At 40.4% G+C, this 26,491-nt stretch overlaps 2 protein-coding genes across 2 annotated transcripts; both read left to right on the top strand.

The window, feature by feature from the left end:
• The first annotated feature begins 1,887 nt into the window (after positions 1-1,887).
• scaf4a (SR-related CTD-associated factor 4a) lies at positions 1,888-14,578 on the top strand. The gene is made up of 19 exons (XM_085289140.1): positions 1,888-2,072; positions 3,574-3,657; positions 3,759-3,803; positions 3,897-4,058; positions 4,900-5,032; positions 5,129-5,265; positions 5,395-5,589; positions 5,820-5,905; positions 6,032-6,113; positions 6,346-6,522; positions 6,730-6,803; positions 6,966-7,156; positions 7,239-7,339; positions 7,701-7,814; positions 7,901-8,057; positions 8,373-8,500; positions 9,474-9,627; positions 10,501-10,656; positions 10,913-14,578. The coding sequence occupies exons 1-19, from the start codon at positions 2,043-2,045 to the stop codon at positions 12,115-12,117; spliced, it is 3,411 nt and encodes a 1,136-aa protein (XP_085145266.1). The 5' UTR covers positions 1,888-2,042; the 3' UTR covers positions 12,118-14,578.
• Positions 14,579-18,295: 3,717 nt separating this feature from the next.
• sod1 (superoxide dismutase 1, soluble) lies at positions 18,296-22,263 on the top strand. The gene is made up of 5 exons (XM_085289139.1): positions 18,296-18,453; positions 19,753-19,849; positions 20,000-20,069; positions 21,585-21,702; positions 21,881-22,263. The coding sequence occupies exons 1-5, from the start codon at positions 18,382-18,384 to the stop codon at positions 21,986-21,988; spliced, it is 465 nt and encodes a 154-aa protein (XP_085145265.1). The 5' UTR covers positions 18,296-18,381; the 3' UTR covers positions 21,989-22,263.
• The last annotated feature ends 4,228 nt before the right edge of the window (positions 22,264-26,491 follow it).

Genomic DNA, 26,491 nt, shown 5'->3' with positions numbered 1-26,491 from the left:
TCATTAAATGGAACATCATCAGTGGATCATCAGTGGACAGATTTTGGAGATATAACCCATTCTTCAAGCCTCCACTGTGAGTAATGACTGTGTTTAAAAAAGACACAAAAAGTACACCTTCCTGGTTAATTTCTTTAAAGGAAACTAATTTTGCATAGAAATAATTTAATTAGTACTTCATTCAGCACTTCTACTCTAAAAATGTCTAGAAAAGAGACATATTTCTAAAAATCTAGTGCACTTGTTAATACTGTATCAAAATCTACTAAGACTGAATTTATATTTAAAGCACATGATGAATAAATGCACCATTAAAAACCTTCTGTGTATTTATGTGGTAACATTTTACACATGCTTGTCTTATTGAAGGAATAGTATTGTAAATGAAGCTGCAGTTTGTCAAAGCTGTTAATGTTAAATGTGTTATATTAAAGGCCAAATTGTTTAAATATATTTTGTCTGGTTTTCTTATCGTACTACTAAGACAACAATGAAGACAAATCAAATGCAACATAATTTCACATGTAAGAAATAATCCTGCAGGTTTGAATCCAGTCTGGGGTTGAAATTGTATGTTCTCCTCTGACTTCCTCCAATATAGATTTAGATATAGATACAAACCCAAACTGGATTTGAGTTCAGAATTGAACCAGTAACCTTTCACATGTATAAACCAGAACACTATGGAACCGCCTGAGATGGTTACTTGGTGAGTCTAAAATGACCATGGATGTAAATGGTTGTCTCACTCCATTAACACTGCGACAGACTGGTGACCTCTGTGGGTGCACCCTGCCTCTTGCCCTATGACAGCTTGGATAGGCTCCAGCCCTCCTGTGACCCCAAATTGGATTAGTGGGAGACAACGGGTGAGTGGAATAAATAAACCATTTAACTGAGGTATAGATAAAATACAAAATTGCTTAAACAATATAACCAAATATTTATTTAAGTACAATATATATGAGTTAAAGTATATTTTTACTCAAATAATTTAGTTAAAATGTGGAATTTAATAAATTTGCATTAACTGAAAAGCATTAAGCTCAATTGACTAGAAAAATAAAAATGCATCTGGATTTAGATGATTTTTTTGTGTACACACATATTGATGTATTGAAATATCTTGATTTAAAAAATGTTCTTATTGTACTTCATAACATGTTATGCATAATATTATGCATAATATTATGCATAATATTGCATATGAACATTCTACTAGTGATATAACTTAAGAGAAGTGTAAACAATGATGTGCACATTAAAGATATTTACTTATTAGAATTATATTGATGCTACTGAGGAAAAAGTGCACTTGTTAATAATAAATCTGAATGTATTTTGTGACAATATTAATATTAATATATATATATATATATATATATATATATATATATATATATATATATATATATATATATATATATATATATTAAAGTACGATTTTAGTATATCATCGTAGAATAAGACATTTAAGGAGTAATCAGTGCAAAAAATCTTTTATTGCAAAATTATGACAGCAAAGCACACCTGCCATTTTTGATTTGATTCTATAGTCTGCTTGGAGTGCAGTAAAGATGACAGTGGTCAAACCCAGGAGTTGCCAATTCATTTTCGCAAGGGGCCACGAGAGCACCAATGTAGTTATAAACAGATTTTAAAAAAGAACTAATGTTGACCAGAACTAAGTCCAGCTTATTTATTGGGCCCTCCACAACAATCCCAGTTTCTCATAAGGCCACTTGGGAAAATCCATTTCCCAACCCAGTCAAAACAAATGTTTGTGTCGATAGCTTGTCTCCTTCAAAGGGCACTATGTACACTGTCCACGCAACATGCTGCCCCCTTGTGGACAAAACTTAGAACAACAACATTGAATCCCATCATGCTTTGCCGTACCCGCCGACCCGAACACCTCCAATGCGAAGCTAACAGGCGTTAGCTACCGGGAGCGGACATGTTGTACCGACCCTTTCTTTAATAAACATCGCTGTAAGCGGGGAACCGGGAATTTAAGGGAAGGCTCGGAGCGTCTGGCAATCATGGATGCCGTCAACGCCTTTAACCACGAGGTAAGTGGCCTTCGCTGAGTGTCTGAACTCCCCTAGTGTGGTGCTGCTGATCATGGAGCTGCTGCTGTTGCACTGGAGTTAGCCTAGCTGGTCGAAGCAGTGGGCCTGCTCGGTGAGTTAACTGGACATCTTATTCGGCTTAAGTGTTGCGCTTGTTTGGCACCCCTGAAGTAAACGAATGCCACTGGAAGGAATAGTTGGATTTTCGGCCACCCACTAAGCTTACACAGTAATATCCAGTCAGTAGCGTTTCCAGTGACTGCCGCTTTGCTAGCTTGTGGGAGTAAGTTGTGGTTACCAACACAATGCAAATGAGAACGCGCAACCACAGGTAGAAAGATCAATACAGCAATAGCTTGTTACCATACTGTACACAAACAGACTGAATGTTCATTACAGCCTCGTTAATGTTAAAACCAGTGCTCGGTAAGAAGATGCTAGGCCAAGTTACTACAAGGCCTGACTAAAGGCGGTTGATGTTGTTAGGAGTCCAGTCAAAACACTAGTCAAGCCATGTTTTGGTGTTTCTGCCTGCACCCGCGAATTTGACTCACCACAGAGACTGAGGGGCAGAAAGACATTTCTTGTCGCATCTTAACACGCTTGTTCAGATCATGTTTCTTGTACCATATCTGAGCTCTCGTGGTTGTGAACAGCCCACGATGCTTCTTGAGCGATATCGTCCAGTTTCAATTGTAGTTTCTGTCTCACACCCAAGCAGAGAAAGTAGTGGCTGACAATGAATGCACATCACTATTTGATACATATAGATACGCACACACGTGTGACTCATATTCGAATACAATCTTAACCTTGTTGTCAAAGGTGTATAGATGTCTAAATTACATTTTCTCCAGATCCTCTCCATCTTGTCTATTTTATTCTGAATAAACATTTCGCATGCTAAAAAGCACACACTGTCACAAAGCTGTATGTTGTAGCTAATGTGAGTTATGTTGCAAACCATTCAAAAAGGCCAACTGCACCTTGGCAGAGTTGAGGAACAGCTGAAATTTTGTTTTGATGTGAATTATAGTGGGAAATACAATACTGCATGATTCTTTGAAGTGTTTTTATTTATGAAAACAAAATGGAAATATGCCTGATTTTTGCCCATTCATTTTCATCATAGTGGTCCTGGTGTTTTGTGAATTCACCGTACCCATTTATTTATGCGGTTTCCTTTTTCAGTATGACTAAATAAACTCAAGTTACCCTGAGCCATGCTGTAGCATCGATCAACAGTTACAGCAGATGGGTTAAAAAAGATCCTCATTAATCTTTATGAGTCTGTATAAACTGGGATATTCATTGCTTGGATACCACCTGGTCTGCATCTATCATTTAATGCAATTATAACGTGAATGCAGTAAAGACCCAAATGTGGCTGTTTGATATGGGATGAGGAGTAGTGATGAAATAGAAGTGATCAGCACCACCCTGGACACTCCTCCAGCGTCGTGACTCTCCATCTCACAGAATGATTATCTTCTATGTCTAGTTATTCTCATTGATGGACTCCAAACCCCCAATATCTCGGGCAAAGATGATCTCCATCACCAAATCTGCCATCAAAGCAATGAAAGTAAGAATACGACATTAGAATGATTCTTGTATATTTATTTAATTTGTTATGTTTGGGGTCTATAATATAACGGCATGCTCATTTGCTCCTCTCTTCCTCAGCTTTACAAACATGTGGTCCAGATTGTGGAAAAGTTTATAAAAAAGGTGAGCCGAGTCTGTTTTCATTAAAGTTTGCAGACTGTGTCTCTTCACTAAATACCAATGAACTCTGCTGTTTTCTTCCTCTTTTCCCTCCAGTGTAAGCCTGAGTATAAGGTAGCAGGCTTATATGTGGTGGATTCCATTGTTAGGCAGTCCAGACACCAGTTTGGACCTGACAAGGATGTGTTTGGACCAAGGTTCACCAAAAACATTACAGGAACTTTTGAGAACCTCTGCCTTTGCCCCGTGGAAGACAGGGTAAGAGAAGAGACCTGGTGACAATTTAATTGCACTGCAAATTAACCCGAGTATTTGCCGCGTCTCAGTGTTTCCCACAGATTTACGTTCTCCTTGTGGTGGGTGGTGCAGGCATATGGGCGCGTGTGTGCAGGAGCAAAAAACTGGTAGCATATGCACACTTTCCCAAACAAATTATTCAGTATACACTATTCCTGTGCAGTAGTCCCAGTGAGCTTGGCATTGCAGCACATCAACCAGTTCTACCCCTGCTGCAGGTTCTGGTTTAAGGAATCCTGTCCCCAGCTAGAGATATAGGAGCTGGAGTTTGCCCAGGAGGCAAGTGAATGATGATGGTGTGAGTCTATCGTCAATCCCAGGGTTGATGGTTTGACCCACAGCTCCTTCACTTCATATGTCGAAGCATCCTTGGGCAAGATACCGAACCCCAAATTGCCTGTAACATATCCATCAGACTGTGATTGTGTGTGATAGATAGAAAGCATTTAAAGCACTCCATGATTGTGGCTTCTAGTAGAGAGCCACTCTGAGTACTTAAAGTGGAAAAGGGCTGTATAACTTCCTATCCATGATGACTGGAACTACCACAGTTGTGACTTTGAAGAAAAAAAAAAAGGGCTTTCTATCTATAACTGATCTTGAGATGTGATTGTTCTCTTGGCAGGATAAAAGACTAAAGATGTTAATAATAAAATGAGTTGCCAGTTATAGTTTGGTGGTGGTGGGGGGGAAGGGGGGTTGTAAGTATATTTGGATTACCTGCCTGCCCAAGTTAAATCTGTTCATAGGTAGCGCTGCATTGTAATGATAAATGTCCTGTGCTAAATATTTTCATTTATAGAGTAAAATTGTGCGGGTGTTGAACCTGTGGCAGAAGAATGGGGTGTTCAAGATTGAAGTTATTCAGCCCCTCTTGGACATGGCAGCTGGCTCTGGCAGTGGTGCTGCACCCAACACAGGCGCAGATGAGCCAGGTAATTTTTGAGGTTGTGCATTGCTTTATTAATATAATATTAATATGTTGATGTATGATGTTGGCATTTGAAAACAAACGTTCTCTCTTCTGGCAGGTTCTCCTCCACCTCCAGCCAAAGAGCCAGTTACAGTGGTAACGGCAAACTCCACCATGATACCTGCTGCTCAGCTGCACAACTCTGATGCCTTTGCTGCCGTGGCACAGCTCTTCCAGTCCTCACAGGGTCAGCAGGTATGTTTTTACTAATGCGGACTGGCATTAGATTGTTGCCTTATTCACTTTCTTGTATTTTTGTTACTTCTTAAGCATCTTTCACATCTTTATTACTGACTCTTCTTTCACTCTGTTTTGGGCATCTAGCTCCAACAGATCCTGCAGAACTTTCAGCAGCACCCAGTGAAGCCAGAGACCAACACCCAGCCTTCACCGCAGATTATTCAACCACAGGCCCCAAATGTTTCTGCTGGACTGGGCATGGTCGCGCCACAACCTCCCCTTCCCTCCCAGCCCGCCCAACTAACCCAGCCTGCCCAGCAGAAGACGGCCTTTGACAAGGTGACAATGCATTCTTGTATTTGCATGATGTTCTTTATTTTATTTTATTTTCTTTACCGTCAGGCAAGAAGGTAAAGATGCCCACCTAAAACCTTTTCAAATTTATATCATAGGTGCATCTGCTAGAAGGCTGAAGGGTATCACACGGTATAGCACAGTAAAGGAAAAGTAAGGCTGAAGAAGCGTTGCCACATGAAGAAAACATCATTATTTGTGTGTTTCTCTCGCAGAAATTGCTGGACCGTTTTGATTATGATGATGAACCAGAAGTTGGAGAAGAAACAAAGAAGGATGAAATCTCCTCTCAGCCCCCCTTGTAAGCTTCTTAATTTATTTTATATGCTGCAGTCTGTGATACCAGAAAGCAGAAAGCTTTGATGAAAATGTATTTTTTTAACAAAATAAAAGCTGTGGAGCTGATAGTGTATTTTTATCATCGCAGTATGCAGCAGCCTCCAGCCTTTCCACAGCACATGGATCACTTTAAACCACAGATTAATATACCACAGGACATCTCACAGCAGGTAAAAAGAACAAGACTTTTAAATGAAAAAGAGCTTCTTCTTTATTGACAAATCTTAACATCTCATTTTGTAGCTTGATTTAACAATAGGATTACATAATACTACGGCTTATTATAAATGCACATACAACTGTTTACAGTATATGCTCTCTATCTGAAATAAAACGGAGAACTGAGTTTGTTACTGAGAAACTGATTTGAGGGATCGTGTTATATGTTTTTCTTCCCCTCAGGTTCCTCTTCCTCCTAATGGGCAGCTCCAGGTCCACGGTTTACCACCAGGACAGAGCTTTCCTGCTGTGATGCCTCCTATGGGCCACATGCTGTCAGGGATGTCCCTCTCTGGTTCTTCTGGGCCTCCAGGCTTCCCTGGGGTTTACCATCACCAGAATGCAGCCCAGCAACAACAGGTAGGCAAACAGTAGCATAAAGATGTCACAATAAATTGTAGTTGGGCATAAAATTGTAGCAAATTGAGAAAAATGTCAGAAAATTAAATTCTGATGTTTTGAAATTGTTTTGTTTTTTGGTCTTCTGTAACTTTGACTTGCACAGAGATGTAGTTCTGTCGCTGTAACAGATTTTACTCATAATGTATCTTCTCTATACTGTGTCAGGATTTGCCAATGGATGTGGACCATTCATCCATGAGAGATGGCAGACATGGCCGAAGATCACACTCAGGCTCCAGGTAAACGTCTAAAACAGGATGTAATTTTTCAAACTAGGTTTCCTTGTTCACACTGTTATATCTTATTTCCTGTTTATTTTGCCATATGTAGATAATCTTCTTAGTATACACTGTTTAAATATAATGCTTTGAGTTGAAATGTCTTCTCCCCCCGCTCCCCAGATCTCCAAAGCGAAGGAGATCACGGTCCAATTCTCGTACACGTCGATCCAGGCACAGGCGATCCCGCTCACGCTCAAGGGATCGGCGTCATCACTCACCTCGCTCACGCTCGCAGGAGCGCAGAGAGAGAGAGAAGGAGAGAGAGAGACGGCAGAAAGGTCTTCCACCAATTAAGAGCGAGACAGTCAGCAGTAAGTCATCATCTGTTTATTATCGTAAGACTTTCAGTTACATTCTTTAGTTCCTAACTCTTTGCTCTCTTCTCCTGTTTAGTTTGCAGCACTACTCTCTGGGTAGGCCAGCTGGACAAGAGAACACAGCAGCAAGATGTCGCCTGTTTACTCGAGGAGTTTGGGCAGATAGAGTCCATCAATGTAAGTTCTCTCACAGAGATCAGCTTTCAGTTTATCTAACTGTGAGGTCATCCTGCAACCGACACTTTGTTGATTAAATCTTTCAGTCAGCTTGTAGTAAATTTGACTTTATATACTTTCTTGATTTTTATAGAACTTGTTACACAGACAGCTCAAAGCCTCAACTTTGTTATTTGTATTTGATACAGTTTGTGTTAATAAGTGTGATGAAAATGGAGTAAATGCTGACATCAAATTTGCACCAAAGGCTCTACATGTTTAAAAAAAACAAACCCACTAATTACAGGCTCAATAAAGTGGATGAGTATGACTTGTTTTTTGTTTTTAAACACTCGTTTTTTTGTTGTCTTCTCTCTTTAAGATGATCCCTCCACGTGGCTGTGCTTATATTGTTATGATACATAGGCAAGACGCCTTCAGGGCTCTACAGAAGCTCAGCAGGGGAACATTCAAAGTTAACCAGAAAGCCATTAAGGTGAATGAGCAACACTGATTGTTGCTTTGTCATGTATTAGTTTTGTTAGGAAAGGGCAAAACTAATAAGTTGCTTTTACTTATCAGATTGCTTGGGCTTTGAACAAGGGCATAAAGGCTGACTATAAGCAGTACTGGGATGTGGAGCTGGGTGTCACCTACATACCTTGGTCTAAAGTCAGAGAGGACCAGTTAGAGGAGCTTAAAGAAGGAGGAATGCTCGATGTGGACACTTTATCACCAGGTAAAAAAAGAAAAAATGAAGACACTTTATTTTGAATTATTTAGTTTAATTCATTTTTGTTATTTAATTAAAAGATCAAATTACTTTTAGTGTTCTTATGTTTTATTCTGTCTTCTGTGTACCTCATGTTGCTTTTACCAGTTTTATTACATTTGCTCTGCCTTATTATTGGCTTGTCAACTGTAAAGCACTATAAGCTGAACCAATCCCCATGAAAGTTATTATACACATACAGTACGATTTTGTAGGGGTTAAGGAATCATGCTGTTCCTCAGAGATATTGTTTTAATTTAAAAAAAATGCTGTCTTTTCTAGAGTGGAGTGGCACGAGGAAGGCTCTCGACCACCCAGAGGAACTCACTCACAACGGCCGTTCAGAGCAACAGCAGCCTGAGGAGACACAAGCTGTACCTGTACCTGCCCCAAATGCTCCTCCTACACAGGTTAAAAAAAAGCCATATAAACTGTTACCAGTATCGTCATATCCTAGACTTTGAGAGGTGTTGCTTATTGCTAATTTAAAAGAAGCAGATTCTGAATCTTGACGGAGTCAGCTGTGTTTGACTGCTATTGTTGTGGGTATGTAAATGCTGAGTGGACTATGTTGATGAGAAAATTGGAGAATTGGTGTTCGAAAAATAACATAAAAGGTAATCAGTATACACACATGGTTTTATTTCAGTCTGGTCCTTGTACCATAATGTTTTTCCAGAAATGCGTTTTTGCTAAGCTAAAACTACATGTAATGCTACATGGCTAATTAAGTTGTATCTTTACACACTTTATTACTAGCAGCCTGTTACAGAAACATGAAATAGTATTTTTGTACAAAATGGGTGATTCCCAAAGAGCTGCTAGCTGCATGCTTTGTGATGTGTCCATGAAACATTTGAGGATATTAGACAAGTGGAGAACAGAGGGAGTGGCAGGCCTGGAGATTGACAGAAAGTCAAGTCCTAAAGAAATGGGGAACAAATTTTGCTACTGTTTTTGACCAATGCCAAATTTTATACAAGAACGGGACCGAATGGCAACAGGTCTTACGGACTGATGAAAAGAAAAAAATATTTTCAAACATGTATGTACAGAGGAGGGCAGGAGAGGGGTACCAGCAGTGTGTCTACAGCCATCTGTCAAATCTTGTAGAGGCTTTGCCATAATTCAGGGCTGCATTTTGGCCAGAGGTGTTAGAGAGCTTGTCCTAATAGACTGAATTATCAACATGCAAAAGTACTGTCAGATTTTTGTCCACCATCTGGAAAGTGTCTGATTGGCAGCAGTTCCATTTTTCAGGATTGCAATGATCCCAAATGCACTGTCAGTGCAGTAAAGGCATACCTGGATAGAAACACAACATGAAACACTGTCTCACACTTCTCTCATTTAAAATCAACTGTAACTTCTAAATGTTCTCAGGTCCCTCCAATGCAGCAGCCAATGGTTGGTGTGGGTTCTCTCCAACCTCCTGTCTTTCCTGGGCCTATAGGCATGCCTCCACCTTCCTTCCCTCCAGGTGTCCCGCTGCCTCCTTTCATCAGACCTGGCTTCAACCCCATGCAAATGCCTCCAGGTAACAATTTCTATTATTTAATCATACTTTTGTTTGTGGTCTTTTTTATACAGTGTCTGCTCTCAGGTTTGTGTTTTTGTTTTCTTCTTTTATATACCCCTCAGCCATAAAAGGCTGATAGAGTATTGTTGTTGGACACCCAAGTTTGTGAATGCGATAACTGGAAAACAAGGCGATTTTCAAATTACTACTTAAAATCTGGGACAAGTTTGAATCTCAGTGACCTTGACAAAAATCTTGTGAATGTGATAACTTGAGAATAAAGCGACATAAGTGTTTGAAATTGATACCATCAACTAGGAGGCTGAGGGGCAGCACTGGACACTGCCAGTAATAGAAATAAGAAAAGGACAAGAGTCAGTTTTAACTTGTGATTCATTTTATTTAATAATGATGGCAGCTGGGGACTGAGGTATGTAATGATGACAGTTAACCCATTTATTGAGTCATTAAAAAGCTCTTAATCGTTTTGCTTTCATGAGTGAATTGTGACTGAAAGCAAATCATGCAGGACATGATTTTTTTGTGTTCCCATCATGTTGTCAGAAGGAGATCAAAAAGTTCGTAATGATAAAGATTTAAAGGGTAAAACAGAACAAAATCCATGTTTCTTGTATTTTAATATTTATGGGGGATAGTGGATGTTGACTAGTGTTATTTCTCTCTTTTCACATTTACGTTTATCAGAAATACATTTATTCATTTGCTAACTTGCGTGCATGTTATGAATGCGATTTTGGCAGTTTGATTTTGCTGTTTTACTTCAACAAACTGCACAAGTGCACCTTTTCAGATTTTACCCATCCAGCTTAGTCCAAGTCATTTTTAATTGAATCAAACAGGACCCTAACTCCTTTTATTACTCTTCTTCAGGTTTTCCTCTCCCTGGTGCTATGCCTCTTGGTCCCCCTCCTCCTTCTAAAACTGGAGTTGAGGACCCCCCTCTAGACCCAGCAGGTCTGGGAAACCGGAAAAATGACGAGGCCCTCGAGGCTCCCAACATCTTTAATAATCAGATGGGATCTATGGGTCAGTCTGCCTTTCTTACCTATCACAGAAAGTGATGTTTCCCTTCTCCTCTATCCATTCTAAAGAGACTTATGTTTGACCATTAAAGTGTTATTTTCTTGCTAAATAAACATAGAAAAGTGCTAGAAGTCACTTAGTTGTTTTGCAATATAGTACCAAAGATTTTGTAGTTAGTGTTTGTTTAAATATATTGTTTATTTGTAATCATAAGTACATTGTAGTTATATTAATGCTATACTTTGGTTTTCGTCTTTAGTTAACCAGGTAGGCTTGCCTCCAGGTGGACCTCTGGGTGCTCCTCCAGGCGGACATCTAGGTGTTCCTCCAGGTGGACCTTCAGGTGGACCTCCAGGTGCTCCTCTGGTGGGGCCCCAGGGCGGCCATCCCGGCAGCATTCCACCCCCCTCAGGTGGTCTTCTAGGGGCACGGCCTGGTTTGATTCCCCTCCAGCGTCCTCCTGTTCCCCCACCAACACACATGCAGCGTTTCCCACCACCCCATGGCTCAAGGCCACCTCACCCCGGCATGCCCCCCATGCCCCCACAGATGATGCCCAGGGGGCCACACCCTCAAATGATGCAGCACCATGAGCCACCTCCGCCTAAAGGAGCCTTTGGGATGCCCCCGCCGCACAATTTAAGGGCTCCTTTCCCTCATGGGCATGGCCCCCCTCCTCAGGGTCCACCTCCTTTTACCCGACCAGGCGGTCCTCGGAGTCTAGAGGGGCCAGAAGAAATGGATAGCAGACCATTCAGGGGAGACAGGCCTGGTTTCAGGGACAGAGAGCTAGAGAGGGACAGAGACTGGGATCGAGATAGGGAAAGAGGTTTTGGAGGTGGCAGGCGTCCATTTGGCGATGGAGGGAGAGGAGCAGGTGGTGATAAAATGGATGGTAGGGACAGGCTTGGAGGATGGCAGGAAGATGGAGGCGATCACCGGGGTGGAGGATGGGAGAGAGACAGAGACCGAGATCGTGACAGGGATCGCGACCGGGATCGAGAACGAGATCGGGACAGAGACAGGCGGGACTGGAGGGAGAGGCGAAGCAGCCTCGATAGCGACAGGGAACGTGCCAGGGGCGATGATGGAGATAGAGAGCGAGCGAGGGGGGAGGGAACAGAACGAGGAAGTCGTGAGAGAGGCAGAGGAGCCGAGGCAAAAGGAGACAGGCCAAGGCGGTCAGAACGGCGTGAGAGGGCCACACGCTGGGACAAAGATGACCGTTTAGCCGAACTGGAAAACATGGACAGATTTCGGACCCCTAACAGTACAGAGCAACCTTGCGTGACCCCTGAGGTTACCAAGGAAACCAGTAAGGAGCCAGGTGTGGAAGCTTCTGAAAAGAAGCCAGAATCAGAACTTATAGCTCCGCCTCCAGAGGGAACTGCTTCTACAGGAGAAGAGGCACCCTCTGAGCCGGCTCAAAGTGAACCCACAGAAGCAAACGAGGAGGCTGCATAGACTGCTGCGAACCACTGATGGATAGGAACGTGTCTCTGCCATGATAGTCAGTCTGTTCTTGGCAGACTGGTTCAAACTAATCAGTTTGTTCGTCACTGACTGACAGTTTCTGGGCAGTAAGTCGAAAAGATCTCCCACAAATGTTGTTAAGCTTATGAAAATTGATGTCGTCAGGCTTCACGTGTCAAAATTAGGCCTGTGTTTCAAAACAAGTGAAAATCACTTTGGATAAATGGCCGTAGTTTTTCTCCTTCCTGCAGGTTATAAGAACGGACAGTGTTTGCATGCTCATGTAGCTCTATTTGTTTTTGCTGTAGTTGGTTTGCCAACGAAGGAAACGACTGATTTGTATGACACATTTCTTTTACTTCACGCCCCTAATTTACTGGAAAAAAGGATGTTTTCAAAGATGTAAATGGTATTGTTTTAGATTGTTTTTAAATTTGCCAAATTGTCATCATGTCAAACACTGAATAACTTTTCAAGCAACTCCATTATACCTAGGCTTTTTTGTTTGTTTGTTTTTTAATTATCTCGTTGCTTTTTTGTGTTCTAAATTCTCATTGCATTTTCACATCCAGGAAGGCACAGGTTTGAAAGGAGTTGTTGTGGCCTTAAAATCTAATTCAGTTACTTGCAGGGCTTGCAATTTAAAAATAAGGAAAAGGAAAAAAAGAAGACAAATGGAAAATACAAACTCCTTGATGTTTGGGTAATATACACTTTGAGTTAGACGTTGGAATAATAACACAGCCCTTCTTTCAGTTATGTCCCCACTTTCTGCCTTTGAATCACATCAGTAAGAATAAAAACAGAGCTTTAGTGCAATAACTGATGATTTTGTGAAATATACCGTATCCTTAAAAAGTCACAGCATAACAGTTTTTTTTAAATATTACCGGTACTTCTAAAGACACGCTAGTACAGGATTTCTTTAAAAAAACAAACATAAAACTTGTTGTTATCGAACTGTATCGTCACAACATCGCTGATCCCAGTGTGTTAGCTCTCAGAATCTTTTATTGTGTTTGGATTTGATTATATGATACAAACCTGTATAACTGGTCATAACCAAGAACCTAAACTATAACAGAGGCAGTATAAATCTATAATAAAATCTGTAAAGTAGATTAAGCTTGATATTGACATGAGGTCAATAAAAGCCCGAGGTTGGCTTTGTTTTGGTAGTCAGAGTGATCTGAACATTCAGAAATTGTCTTGCTTAAATAAAAGTCCTTTGCAAGCAAATCAACGTGTCACCTTGAATAACAGATCATCAAAAGTAGAAACAAAGAAGACGCTACTGGTAAAGTTAAGAATTATACTGCCTGCCAAATTTTGAAAACAATGTTTGCAGCATAAAGTTGTGCAAGTAAAATGCCACTGAAAACGTTATCCCCCCCCCCCCTCCGGTCTAAGACATTCGTACCTAATGTGCGTGTGTGTGTGTGCATTTTGTTTTTTATTTCCTCAGCTAAAGAAAGACTTCCTCAGATTCAGCAGATAAAAATCTTATTTTATTGTTAACTATGCAGAATGTGCAAATATTCAGGCCCAAGCTTAGGTGGATATTGAGCATTTTGATTAACCCTGTGAGGATCAGAAATAACTCATAACTCCTAACACTATGTTTTGCTGGAAAATAACCTAACAAATTTCAGGGGGAGGAAAAATGTAAATAGCTTTAGATTCTTGTGAGCTAGAATGTTTAGGGTTTTTGTTTTTGTTTTTTTTTTGTCCCCTAATTGCTGAGACATGGGAGAACAATTTTTGTAAGCCAAATACTAATAACATAGGGTCCCGGGTTTCTTGCACTTCTCACAAGGATAGATACAAGTTTCTGTGTACGTGGTTGTTTGTCTCTTAGTAGAAGTCCATTTTTGGATCACACACAAGAGTCCTGTTGTGTTTTGGAAGCATTTCCCATCTTTCTCGTCCATCCATCACAGTCATAAATTAGTTTTGACTACATGGAAATACAGAATGAATCCTGTGGCTATTTGCTTTTATGCTCTTTGATAAAACACAGCTTACTAACTAGGTCTCCGTATCACTGTAGACATACTGTATCTGATATTGTTAAAATCACAAGCCCAGATTCAGCAAGCATAATACTTGTTCCCGAACAATTTCACACAAACAGAGACAAAGAGGGTATATCTAACGCGATGAGATGAAGAACATTGCTTGGGACACTGCTGTAAATATGCTTGTATCACTGACGATTTTGAAAGACTCGCAGTAATTTCTGTTAATAATCTGTGATTTCTTTATCTGAGAGAAACGCGTCGACTTGGAAGGAACAACAGAGGCCCTTTGCTTTAACGTTTTTAACTCCTAGTGGTTTGAAAATTGACAGATGTTTCTATGATTTGTTAAAAAAAAGCAGAAGACATGGACATTAAATCTTCAATATTTCAACCATAGGATATTGTTTTTAATAAACTATTTTTGTACCAAATTATTTTTGTGTTCAATTTTTTTTTTCTTATGTAGTATGATGTAGGATGTTTACTTATGATCCTGCCACAGCACTTGAGGCAGGTTGAGGTGTGTACTTTGAGCCATTGTGGCACCTCGAATCTTTTCATTTTCAGCCATTCTGTTGTAGATTTGTTGCTGTGATTGGGACCATTGTTTTCCTGCATGACTCAATTTTGTTCAAGGTTTAGCTGTAACATAGATGGCCTCACATTTGACTGTGGTACACGGAGGAGTACCACCACAGGGCTCGCAAAATCGCTAGCCCGACATCCCGGGGCTAGCGATTTTTCCAGTCGGGCTACCAAAATCTATCTCTGCCCTGCCCGTCGGGCTATTGTAGGAAGGAAAAATATGTCAATGCTTTTGCATTCTTTCGGAAATGTAGCTGGGTAATTATGTCATTGGCATCGGTGAGCCACTGTCAATATGTGACATATTGAAATCGTGTTTGAATTTGCGCTTGTTTTTTGCTTTCACTTTGCAATCGCACGAACTGTGTATAGAGAGCAACAGCACTGATTGGTGAGTGATGATAATTTGCCCACCAATTCCTCTGACATCGTCTTATCAATCGTTAGCTTACTATGCAAACATGACAAGTGAAATCTCCCGCAGCAAGCTTAAACATGTGAGAGGTTGATCGCGCAGAGAATCGCTGAGTGTTATGTGAGCGCGTGTGTAAAAGCAGCAGGATATATATTTTAGTTCTGCTGAGCCAAATAAGACAGGTCAGGGTGAAGAAGTGACAGCCAAAGAAAAGCTTACCACAAAACGGAAAAGTTATGACAAATCAGACTATAAGGCAAAAATAAAGTGCAGCTTTATGGTTTCATGGACAAAAGAATTTCTGTGGCTGCAATATGACAAGCTAAATAACCAGGGCTGCACATAAGTGGTCCGCAGGTGCGCAATCGCTGTTAAAATAAAAAACGTGAGCAAGATAAGAAGTTAATATTATATAATTATACAATATTATACTTTAATGTATAATATTGTAAAGGAAACAAAACAGGAAACAAAACATCAATCAAAAAATTGCTCTCTTTTTTATTCGGGCTACTTAAATTTATTTTGGGCTACCAAAAACTGAAGAGTCCCTGCCCGAAGGGCTACCAGGGTTTTGAAATTTTGCGAGCCCTGCACCACATGGTCTGCTTGGTGCCCGCAGTGATAAGGTGCCAGATCATCACTCTTCCATCACAGTGCTTGGCAGTTAGTGTAGTGCTCGTGCTGATATGCTGGCTTTGGTTTTGTTTGGAAATGGCCTTCTCAGATTGATGGGCAGCAACAGATGCTCCTCTAAGATCATTGCTGATATCTTTCTACAAATTGTCAAAATTTCTGCTTTTGTAGCAGTGTTCACACTAATCAATTTAATTTGATTAGCAGCTTGATTATGATTTTTTTTACTCTCAACTCCTATGGCAGCAGTAAACATATACTCATGAAGTGTGATTTTTTTTTTTTTTATTTATTTATTTATTTTTATTGTGGTGGAAGCAAAACGGCAAAAGTAAGAGCGAGTCCTTGACGATGTTTATGTGAAGCTTAGTTTGGATCTTCTTTTGCTGCTGGTTCGGTCAATATTGTTCGGAGAGAGATAAAACTAACAGCTTTAGAATCAGGGCAAAAGGGGCGTAAACACAAAGCGCGGACCCGCCAAAACATCAGAATCAGCGAGCTGTCGGCTTTCAGCCCCGACCGTGTCCGTGCCGTCGGGTGAGAAAGGCGACATCTCACTGATTCTGATCCGCGGTCTGCGCTTTGTGTTTATGGCAAGCCGTTAGAGCCATAAATCGCCACTTTCCTAACCCGTTTGGTTAAGAATCGGATCGGATCTTCCCTGGGCAGGGGGAGGTGATGAACTGTATGCCACTTTTTCATTGGCATACATTAAGTACAATGTTTTATTGCCTACGGTGGGGCAGGTCACATACTGGGTGAAGGTGGGCAGTGTGGAGTCCAGCGAGACATGATTAAAGTCCCCTGATATTAGAAGAAGAGCTCTCGGAGATTGCGTTTGCAGTCTGCGGACCACAGAGAGTCACAGGCTACCTCCACGGATGCTAACCGCTAATAGCGCAATGTCTGTGTTGCAGAGTTGTTCTTTCACAGCGATGTGCCCAGAGATACCACAACCGTCTTTAACAAACACTGCCAGCCCCCCTCCTTTCCTCTCACCGCTGTCTCTCGTCTTGTCCGCCCGCAGCAGCTGGAAGCCGGGCAGCCTACTCACAGAGGGAGTACCGGGATACTGCCACTGTGACCGGGTTAGCGTCATTAGCTCCTCAATCATATCAGGGAGCGATCTCACATTTAAAGTGATTACAGGAAGGAGAGATGGTGTGTGAGGTGTCCTCGGGAGACATCACCCCCGTTTCTTCCCTCACTGGGGATGTAGGGTCTGTCTGCCGGTAGCGCAGCTGCAGGGCGCAGCGCTAACAGCTGATCCCTAATGTAAACAAAGGAGCCATGCGCCGAGTGTCCAAACACGGGTGAAAAAAGTGGAGACAAAAGAAGAGAAAAGTCAACATAACTAGCACGAAGCGGTAATGCAAGATGGCAGGATCTGATTGCTAAAACATAAGTTAAAGGTTAAGAGAAGTAAAGAGGAAAATAAGAAAGAAGCTCAGAAATGAGCAGAGCTAGCTCTGCTCATTACCTGTTAGCTGCCATAACAGGTAACACAGTTAAGGTTTCAGAAAAAGTATTCTGTCGTTTGTTTGCTCGATCATGCCTTAAACACATCAAAATGCATAGTGGGATTATAATACAAGTGAATACTGTGACAAGCACTGGTACTGAATAGGCAATCACTTAGCAGCAAGGTGAATCGGTGATGCATTAGTGTGGTCTGCACTTCCTCTTCTTTGATTGGGTGAAATGAGTTGAAAGTAATTGGATGAGGGAACCATGGGGAGTGCCCTGCATAATTTCAATAAAACGCCGTTTTAAACGCCGTTACAGCTGGCAGAGAACGCCGTAAAAAACGCCGTTCAAAGATGCATAAAAACGGCGTTTTGTGCCGAGTAGCGTAAAAAACGGCGTTTTCGTCTGTCTTTGAACGCCGCTTTTTACGTCACTCGGATGGTGCGTTCAGGGCGCCATCCGAGTGGCGGAAAAAGCGGCGTTTGTCGGAACAGAACGCCGCTTTTTTCGGCGTTTTGAATAATTAAACGGCGTTTTTTACGCCATTTCTTAACCAAACGGGTTAGGAAAGTGGCGATTTATGGCTCTAACGGCTTGCCATATGTGTTTACCTCTTTGTGCAGAAGCCGTGTACCTGCTCTCATTTACTGTTTTAAATGTTTGGTGGTTGTCAAAATTTTGTGAGCTGAGATTCTGGAATTTTGGGCAAAATACATTTATATAAAAAATCGATTCAGGATTTTAATGAATCGATATCACGTTATCCAAGCCAGAATCGATTTTAATCGATGAATCGATTATTAAAACCCACCCCTACTCACAAGGATGCATATGACATTTTTTAAGTACAGGGAACTTTCTCAGATCTACTCTCGAAAAAAATTATATTTCTCACTTATCTGTGTATTTTATATATTTAATTATTTTTATAAAGTCGTTATAGAGATTTTGTTCCGTCTGTCTGATAAGACACTGTCTTAGCGGTGACCAATCAAAATGTGCCCTTTTTAATTTTATTTGATTCTGATTGGTTGATGTAGCATACACCCGCCTATTAGTTATTTAGTATCGCGTAATCGCTTGTCAAAAGCAAGACCACGGCTGGGTGTAGTGTCTGAAACTTCTGCAAAGATGGTGCTGAAAGCTGTTTGCGTTTTGAAGGGAACTAGCGACACTAGTGGGACAGTTTATTTTGAACAGGAGGTAAGACGGGCTATTCTTCTTTGAAGTTGAGAGAAAAAAAACATCCCACAAACTACGCATTTAGCCGTTTAAAAGCGAAACGCTACCGTTATCGCTGACGGCTAAGCTAGCCAAGTTCTGCTCTCTTTAGCTTGTCTAATGGTTAGTTTGCTGTTGGCTTGCTAGCCAGGTACGCGTTAGCTTGTGAATGACAGCTCGTGCACAATTGCGTGGGTTTTCTTGCAGTCTGGTCTCATATTCAACGCCACCCCGTTGCTAATTAACCTCAGTTTACTCTGCACTTCAAAGTAGGTTGCTTGTGTAAACCACGCATTTAGCAGGATATATGAAATCACTGGCTTGTCACTATAGCAGTAACCTTTGACCACTAAAGCCTGTGCAGTGGTAATGGTTAAAGGTGTGTTTTTTAAGGGCCGCCCAGGCTGTTTGTATAAGAAAGACGCTTGTTGCGTAAATTTAACGTTTGCAGGGCCAGTATAAAACAGACGGCCAGATGTGGTTTCATTAACCAGGCAAGCACTTCTGCATGTAATGCTTTTGCTGTAACTCCGAAACAGCCGGCAAAATGCTTCGATATTATTGTGATCCGTCAAAACGAGCAAACGCGAATTTGCTCGTTATTTTTTGCCGAGTCATTGCCTGTCCTTGTTTTCGTTGCCTTTCGTTTATTTGGCCTTCTTGATAAGGGTAAAGTGCACGGTGGAACCGTCAAAGACACATGGTCCACTCTCAAAGAGACGGACTCATTCACATCAAAGAAGACTTTGTGTGTAAATTACAGTGTATAAGTAATATTTGTAACCAATCATTTGATTTCAGTTCAGTGCATTTTAAAATTTTTAGATCACCAAATCACAACAGTTGCCTTAAGGTGCTTGGAGGTTTTCTAAGAGATTTCCTGCTGTGTAGACGTGATGAATGATCACCTGTCCTTTTCCATAGAAAATGCATTGCACCCTCCAGTAATAACTTTCAGAAAGCATGATTGTGCAGTTTAAACTAACCGTACCATGCCTTAAAACAAACTTATTGAACATTACTGTTGTTGTAGTTCGATTTAATAAGATCTTTTAGGTTTATATTTGAGAGTATGCCTTTTGTAGTATATCTGAAAGGTCTGTTAATTTTTTGGCACCAAATCCTACAGCCCGGTTTTGTTTTTCCTCTCCTTACCTGATTATAAGAAATGATTACTTCCGTTCAACAGCATGAGTGGAAGTAATCTTCATTCAATATTCCTGTCCTTCTAGCCACCTGGCTTAGAGAGCTTCTTTTGTATTTGTGTTTTTGATCTGCTAGAATGACTCAGCCCCTGTGAAGCTGACAGGAGAAATCAAAGGCCTTACCCCTGGTGAGCATGGTTTCCATGTCCATGTTTTTGGAGATAACACAAACGGTAAGTTTCTGTGTGTGAGAGATTCAAATCCAAAGAGACTTGGATTTCTTAATTTTCAGAATTTGATAATGTTACTGCATCACCTAGGTTAGGTAATCTAGACTAAATTTGCAATAGTTCAATATGTTTAATATATATTTTCTTTCCCAGGGTGCATTAGTGCAGGTCCACACTTCAATCCCTACAGCAAGAATCATGCTGGACCTAATGATGCGGAAAGGTGAGTCGAGTCTGAAGAAAAAGTATCAGTATAAAAAGTTAATATATTGCATATCAGTAGTAATGTTACGTCTGACACTGAAGTCCCAAGGCCCGTGTTAAGCAAAGTGGGTGTGTCCAAATGAAACCTTTGTCTAGGCCTGTATTCTTTAGAATATCACGTGGCCACTTGCCTGACTGCCTTGTTATGTGATTCGAGCTGTTAAAAAGACGTGGGAGTTAATTTTTTTTCATGAACTGGATCTGAGGTCATTCTGAGGATCATCACGAAGTTACAAGGAGATTTTATGCACATTATGGATCAACAAAAAGGCCAAAAAAAATATCAGCAGTTAGGGAGGATTTTAACATGATACCTCCCAGTAATAACATATCTTTTCAAATCAATCTCTGAGGTATATATTACATTTACATATTCACTGGTATGTAGCACACATGTATTATCACAACAGAGCTGCTGTACATTGAATGACCAGTAAATGTCAGTACTTTCAAATGAGCTTCTTGTGATTTGCCTTCTGGCGAAGCAATTGGCCAGAAAGATTCAACACATTCACGGGGCTTCATTGCACCATCACTACTTCTCAGCAGTGGCTACAATAAGAGGTAATATAAATGGTTACAAAGGACTGAAAGATTCAGTAGGGTGCTTTAAAAATAAGCTTCAGATCATGTCAAGAGGGGCCCTGTTGTGATATGGCTGTGTCATTTTAAGGAAGACCAAAAATAGCCTTGGATTACTTATCATTCAGTTAACTCAAAGTTGCAAATTGTTTGCTTGAATAGATTGATTCTCATATAGAAATGGCCCAGGTGAGTTTGCAGAATTTTGCATGCAGTCTGTGTTAGGTGATGATGCTTAATACTTTCACGTTACACTAGGTTTGACTGTAGCTTTGATTTGCATGTATGTGGAACAAAGGTTAAATGTCACCAGTTTAGGCAACCTGTGATAATTAAAAGTGATGCAGGAAAGTCAGAGAAGGGAACGTACAAACAATATGCTCAGCTGATTTCAAACTGGATAGATTATGTGGAATGAATCCTAACTGTAAGGCCAGCATATGCCATCGTCACACTCTGCAGTGTTGTATCATTAAAACAAAATTCACCACAATAAAAGAGACTTAAGCAATCTTAAGGTGATGTTTGTAAATCTTAAGATTTTTGTAGGTTATATTCCATCCATGAAATATTTATTATTTATACACATGTGGCTCAGAGCGGTAGTGTAGGTGGTACAAACAAACAAAACAAAAACAAAAAAAACTAACAAAAAAACTCTTTGAACTATTACGTTTTATTTATTTACTTATTTTACTTTTTAACTATCTGTCTTTTGACTGGTACTTAATTACTTTGCTGTAGTACAAATGATCATGGGGAAAACCTGCATCAATAGGAAAAGCTGTAAAAAGTATGAAAACAGTTACTATTCCATATTTTCTCCTTCATATTTTCCATATTGACACCCCTGGATAAAAGCAAGGTTGTTTTGTTTTTCCTTTGTAAACAGGCATGTTGGAGACCTGGGGAATGTGACTGCAGGAGCAGATAATGTTGCCAAGATTGACATCACGGACAAAATTATCTCCCTCACAGGTCGTGACTCCATCATTGGAAGAACTATGGTGGTAAGTGAAAAATGACAGTCCTTTGTCACTTTGTTCATTTCCTTTCTGCTTATTTTCATTTCCCTTTTATTCTCATTATATGTGAAAGTGATATATTCCAGATTGCGAGCCTCAAGTTACTGTATGTGGCTTAGCTTTGAGAACTGTTTATGAAAACCTTTTTTGCCCTTTGTATTAGATCCACGAGAAGGCTGATGACCTGGGAAAAGGAGGAAATGAAGAGAGCCTGAAGACCGGTAATGCTGGTGGACGTCTGGCCTGTGGAGTCATTGGAATTACCCAGTAATCAACTTAACAGAACATGAAGCACTGAGTTTAGTTTTGTTTTTCATAGAGCACTTAACAAGACCAATAGAGCTACTTGATGTGACAGTTTGTCCTTTTCAGTTCTCTGTGACTTTTAGTCACCAGTGAAGTAGATGAGCTATGCTTTGTCCTGTTTGTTCCTCATGACAATTGTATGAATGGGGTTATGTTTCCATGTGAGCATCCCAAAGAATTGGTAACGCACAAGTGATGAACAATTGTATACTTAAGGAAAAAAATAAATAGTTCATCTAAGTTGTTTCTTTTTGTGTGTGTGATTGATCTTGTAGTTGAAGGTGGCCCCTTTTTAACCTGTTTGGATCCTCTAAAACATGTAAGGATGAAACACCAGTCAGTTACTGGAAAAGGGCCCCATAGATTTCACTGACATTTTCAATGACTATTTTATGGCTGAAATCTTCCAGTTTTTCTTATGTTAGCTTGTTCAAGAAAAGCAGTGAGAAAGATTAAATATTTAAAGATGATAATTTAGGACTTCAACATTAATACAAACAGCAATGGCCTGTATTTATCAAGCGCTTTACTAGTCCCTAAGGACCCCAAAGTGCTTTACATATCCAGTCATCCACCCACACACATTCACGATGGCAAGCTACATTGTAGCCACAGCCACCCTGGGGCGCACTGACAGAGGCGAGGCTGCCAGACACTGGCGCCACCAGGCCCTCTGACCACCACCAGTAGGCAACAGGTGAAGTGTATGAACCCTGTTACCTGAAATGGTTTTCCAACAGTCTTGAAGTTCCCATCCTGAGCACTTGTTGGCCCTTTTGCCTTAACTCTGCAGTTCATCTCATCCTGAAACCATCTCGACTTGGTTTTGGTCAGGTTACTGTGGAGGCCAGGCCATCTGGCACTCCATCACGCTCCTTCTTGGTCAGATAGCCCTTACACAACCTGGAGGTGTGTTTGGGGTCATTGTCTTGTTGGAAAATAAAAGATGATGTAGGATCCGTGCAGGTGATTTATCTCCAAATATCTCAAAGGCAATGAGAAGTATTTAAAGGTTGGGAAAAGCTGGCTTAATATTGGCTTTAGATGTTTCACTACAATACAGTACAAAACAAAAAATCAGGCAACTTTAAAAAGACATTTTAATATTTTGTAAATTAATTAACCTCACATTTACAACACTATGAACAGGTTACTGTAATTTTACAGTAACTTTTTTTTGCAAATTTAAATGAAAAATCTTGCTGTAAATCTAATTTACAATAAAGTTACTGCAAATGAAAGTCACAGTGATTTCCTTGTTCTAAATGAAATTTCATTTTGCTGCAGGGAATTCCTGCAAAGTGGTAACAACAATAAAACTGATGAATATAAATTCTGCACTGTGTAATACCCCAATCTTCCTCTAGAGGGGGCACTTACTCTTCGCGAATCAGTTGTAACAATTAGCTGTTGGTTTTGTTCTCCAACACAAATTAATCCAAACAGCTTTTGTCTTTTTTATTAAGATTAAAAATCCTGTCACACAGTTTGTGCATTTTTACTTAAAGAAACTAAAAGAATACGTATGTATCAGTGGAGGCGAACATCCACAAGTTAGTGTGTTAGTGCTGATCAGGACCTACATAAGGGAAAAAATCCTTACTTTAAATTATTAATTGCTATTTCCTGTAAATATAAACTTCTGGTGTACATGTCACACAGGCGATGAGTGTCAAACTGCTGAAATATCACGTTGGAAGCTGGGCTGAAATTAAAAAATTTTGGGCTATCCATTCATCCAGAAACCTGACTGAACAGCTGTGACCCATGCTGACCAGCATCCACCCACACACACACACACGCACGCACGCACACACACACACACACATACATACAGACACAAACAGTGTTTCTATCTCAGACAGTATGCACACCTCTGCCTACCGATAACAAGTGCGTGGCTGCTTAAATTGCATTTTCATTTGAATGTAAGTTGCTCCCATGTGAGTTGACATGACCGTACTCTTCTTGTGGGTAAATGGGAGATTGGAGGCTCTTTCAGTGAAGTCCATGCCTCAGGGAGCAATCCAATGGCAAGCTGCAGCGTGTGCAATTTAAATTGCACATGAAGATGTGGAGTAGAATAATCATATACTCTAACAAGGCACATGAAACAAAATTTATGTTGCTGTGCTTGCTACTTAACAGTTAATATATTGCTAGTGAACACATTCAGGTACTAGAAATGTTAAAAAAAAATGAAAGCACCAAGTATTTTATGAAAAGAACTTGAATTTGCAGGGTTTAAGATTGCAATATTCTTTTAAATGGGAAAGCATTTAAACTTGAAGTGATTTTGTATCTGGCCAAGAACTCTGAGGCAGCCTAAAATTGTAAGCTGAGATAGCTCTATTCAAGTAGATGGATGCAGCCAGTCGAACAGAAAGACAGGCTGGCTGTAAAAGTTGGTATAAATAGCCTGGGAGTGGAGGTGATGAATAATAGACACTACCAGTGCAGCTGGCATTGAGGTAGGGAGGCCATGGCAGCCGGAGAATCCAACAAAACTACACAGAACTTTATGGAAAAACAACAGAGACTCTAACCAGCTGCTGATTGAAGATCATATTGGAAGATTTATTTTTATTCATTTATTTGTTTATTTTTGTCACTGTCACCTTTACACTATACGGCTTCTCATTCTTCGAAATCTTTTAGTGTCAAATAAAGAAATGGCTGTCAGCACATTCACTGAAAGGTAGTGCTTAGAATTCAGAGGCTTTGTATGTTCTTCCCCAAAATACCAGTCTTACAGGAATATTTGTTTCTAAAGTAGTTGCAGTGACAAATGTATCTGCGTGTGCATCATATGAGAAAAGAAAGGAAGAGATGTCAGCCTATTAACTGATACCACACACCCACATCTACATAGTCATACTTGTGATAGTAAAGCCTTCCCTCTGGTGTTCACATAGGGATGACTCACAGTTAGTTCTTTTTAACTAAGTTATGCAAGCTAAGCAGAGGGACAGACACTTTACTGGCATGCCTAAGTGTCTGTATGAGTGAGTGTACTGTACTTGTGATTTTGTCTTTTTGTATTTTTTAAATAGGCATCCAGCTTTGTGCTTTGAAACGCCACAGAGGAGAACCAGTGTGTTCACATTTCTGGAGGAGGGCTCTTACTGTTACTCCCCCAGGCTGCAGTAGAACGTGTATGGCCCAGCACTCCAACCGAACAGCCTGTACCGGCTTTTCTTTAACAGATTCGTGTTTATGAATTGCACACAAAACGCATGGCCGCACCCCTGCCTAATAAACAGCTCTATTCCACTGAGAAATGGACTCCAAGAAGATACTGTAAAGGTCATCGGGGTGTTTTCTTAATCTCTGAGCATATTGTTTTGGGCTCACCTGTGTTCCCAGTCATTACACATTTGTGTCTTTTGTCCATTCCTGGTTGTCGAATTGAGAGAATAAAAATACTAGTTTAGATCTGTGGTCTCCTAACTGGTGTATAAAGGAATTTCTTCATATTCAGGTTCGTAATGAAAATGCAATCACCGATAAATTGGTAATGGACTGTGCAAAAGTCTTGAGCTACCCTTCATCTCTTTATGTTTTGCATCCAAGGTGCTTTTAAGAGCTGTCCAAGCTCTCTGAAGTTCTTTTTTAGTTTGTTTTATGAATTTTTATTATTTGACATTGGATGCTTTTACACTCACTTTCAGTTTTCAGTTTAGTTCTTCTACCTTTAAAAAGGATTTTTCTTTGTTTGTTAAGCCACTTAAACAAGCGCAACAAAGGCACCTACCTCAAGGGATGAACCAGTATTGTGTCTACCTAACAGACAGCTTTGCAAAGATCATCTTGACAGAGAACAGAACAAAAGTCAGGCAACATCCAAAGAAGAACTCTGAATGTCCTTCACGAAGTCTGGAGCACTATTCCTGAAGACTACCTACCTTGACGTTCAAGCTTGTTAGAATTGTTTGAATTCTGTTTTTGGATTTTAAAATATATTTGCATGTTTGTTTGCTTGTGTCTCAATAAAACACAGCACCTATGGCTGGCTTATGACGTTTACTGCAGTATTTGTGACTTAAGGTACACTCCCCCTCTTGGGATTTAGGCACTACATTGTACGCTTACCGATGAAATTAAAATTGAAGTTTAATTCTAGTTTGAATTCTCATGTTGAGGTATATATAGTAACTCCCCTTTGAGGTTCTGCCGTACTCTAAGGTGAAAGTTCACTTTCCTGTATACTGTTTACCATTGTCTACCACGGGGATATTTTAGAGACTAGGAGCCATAGGTCAGGGGTGAGATGCCATAAACGGTGCTCATGCTATGATGCTATTCTATGCTTTGTAGCCAGACTAATTACAAGGCCCCTGTGACCTAACCTCTGACCTCTGAGTTATGTGTCATGTGATCATGAGAGTGAAGCCACTGAATACTCTCATGATATTTATAACGCCAATATACATTTGTGCTCTCAACCTTTAATAAAAGTAATGTTAAG

Source organism: Mchenga conophoros, linkage group LG10, assembly GCF_057382185.1.
Source record: "Mchenga conophoros isolate Kocher_MC1m ecotype Shallow Benthic linkage group LG10, M_conophoros_male_GT1.1, whole genome shotgun sequence".
NCBI lineage: Eukaryota > Metazoa > Chordata > Actinopteri > Cichliformes > Cichlidae > Mchenga > Mchenga conophoros.
The sequence above is the reverse complement of the archived record's forward strand: the minus strand, read 5'-3'. Positions and strand labels throughout refer to the sequence as shown.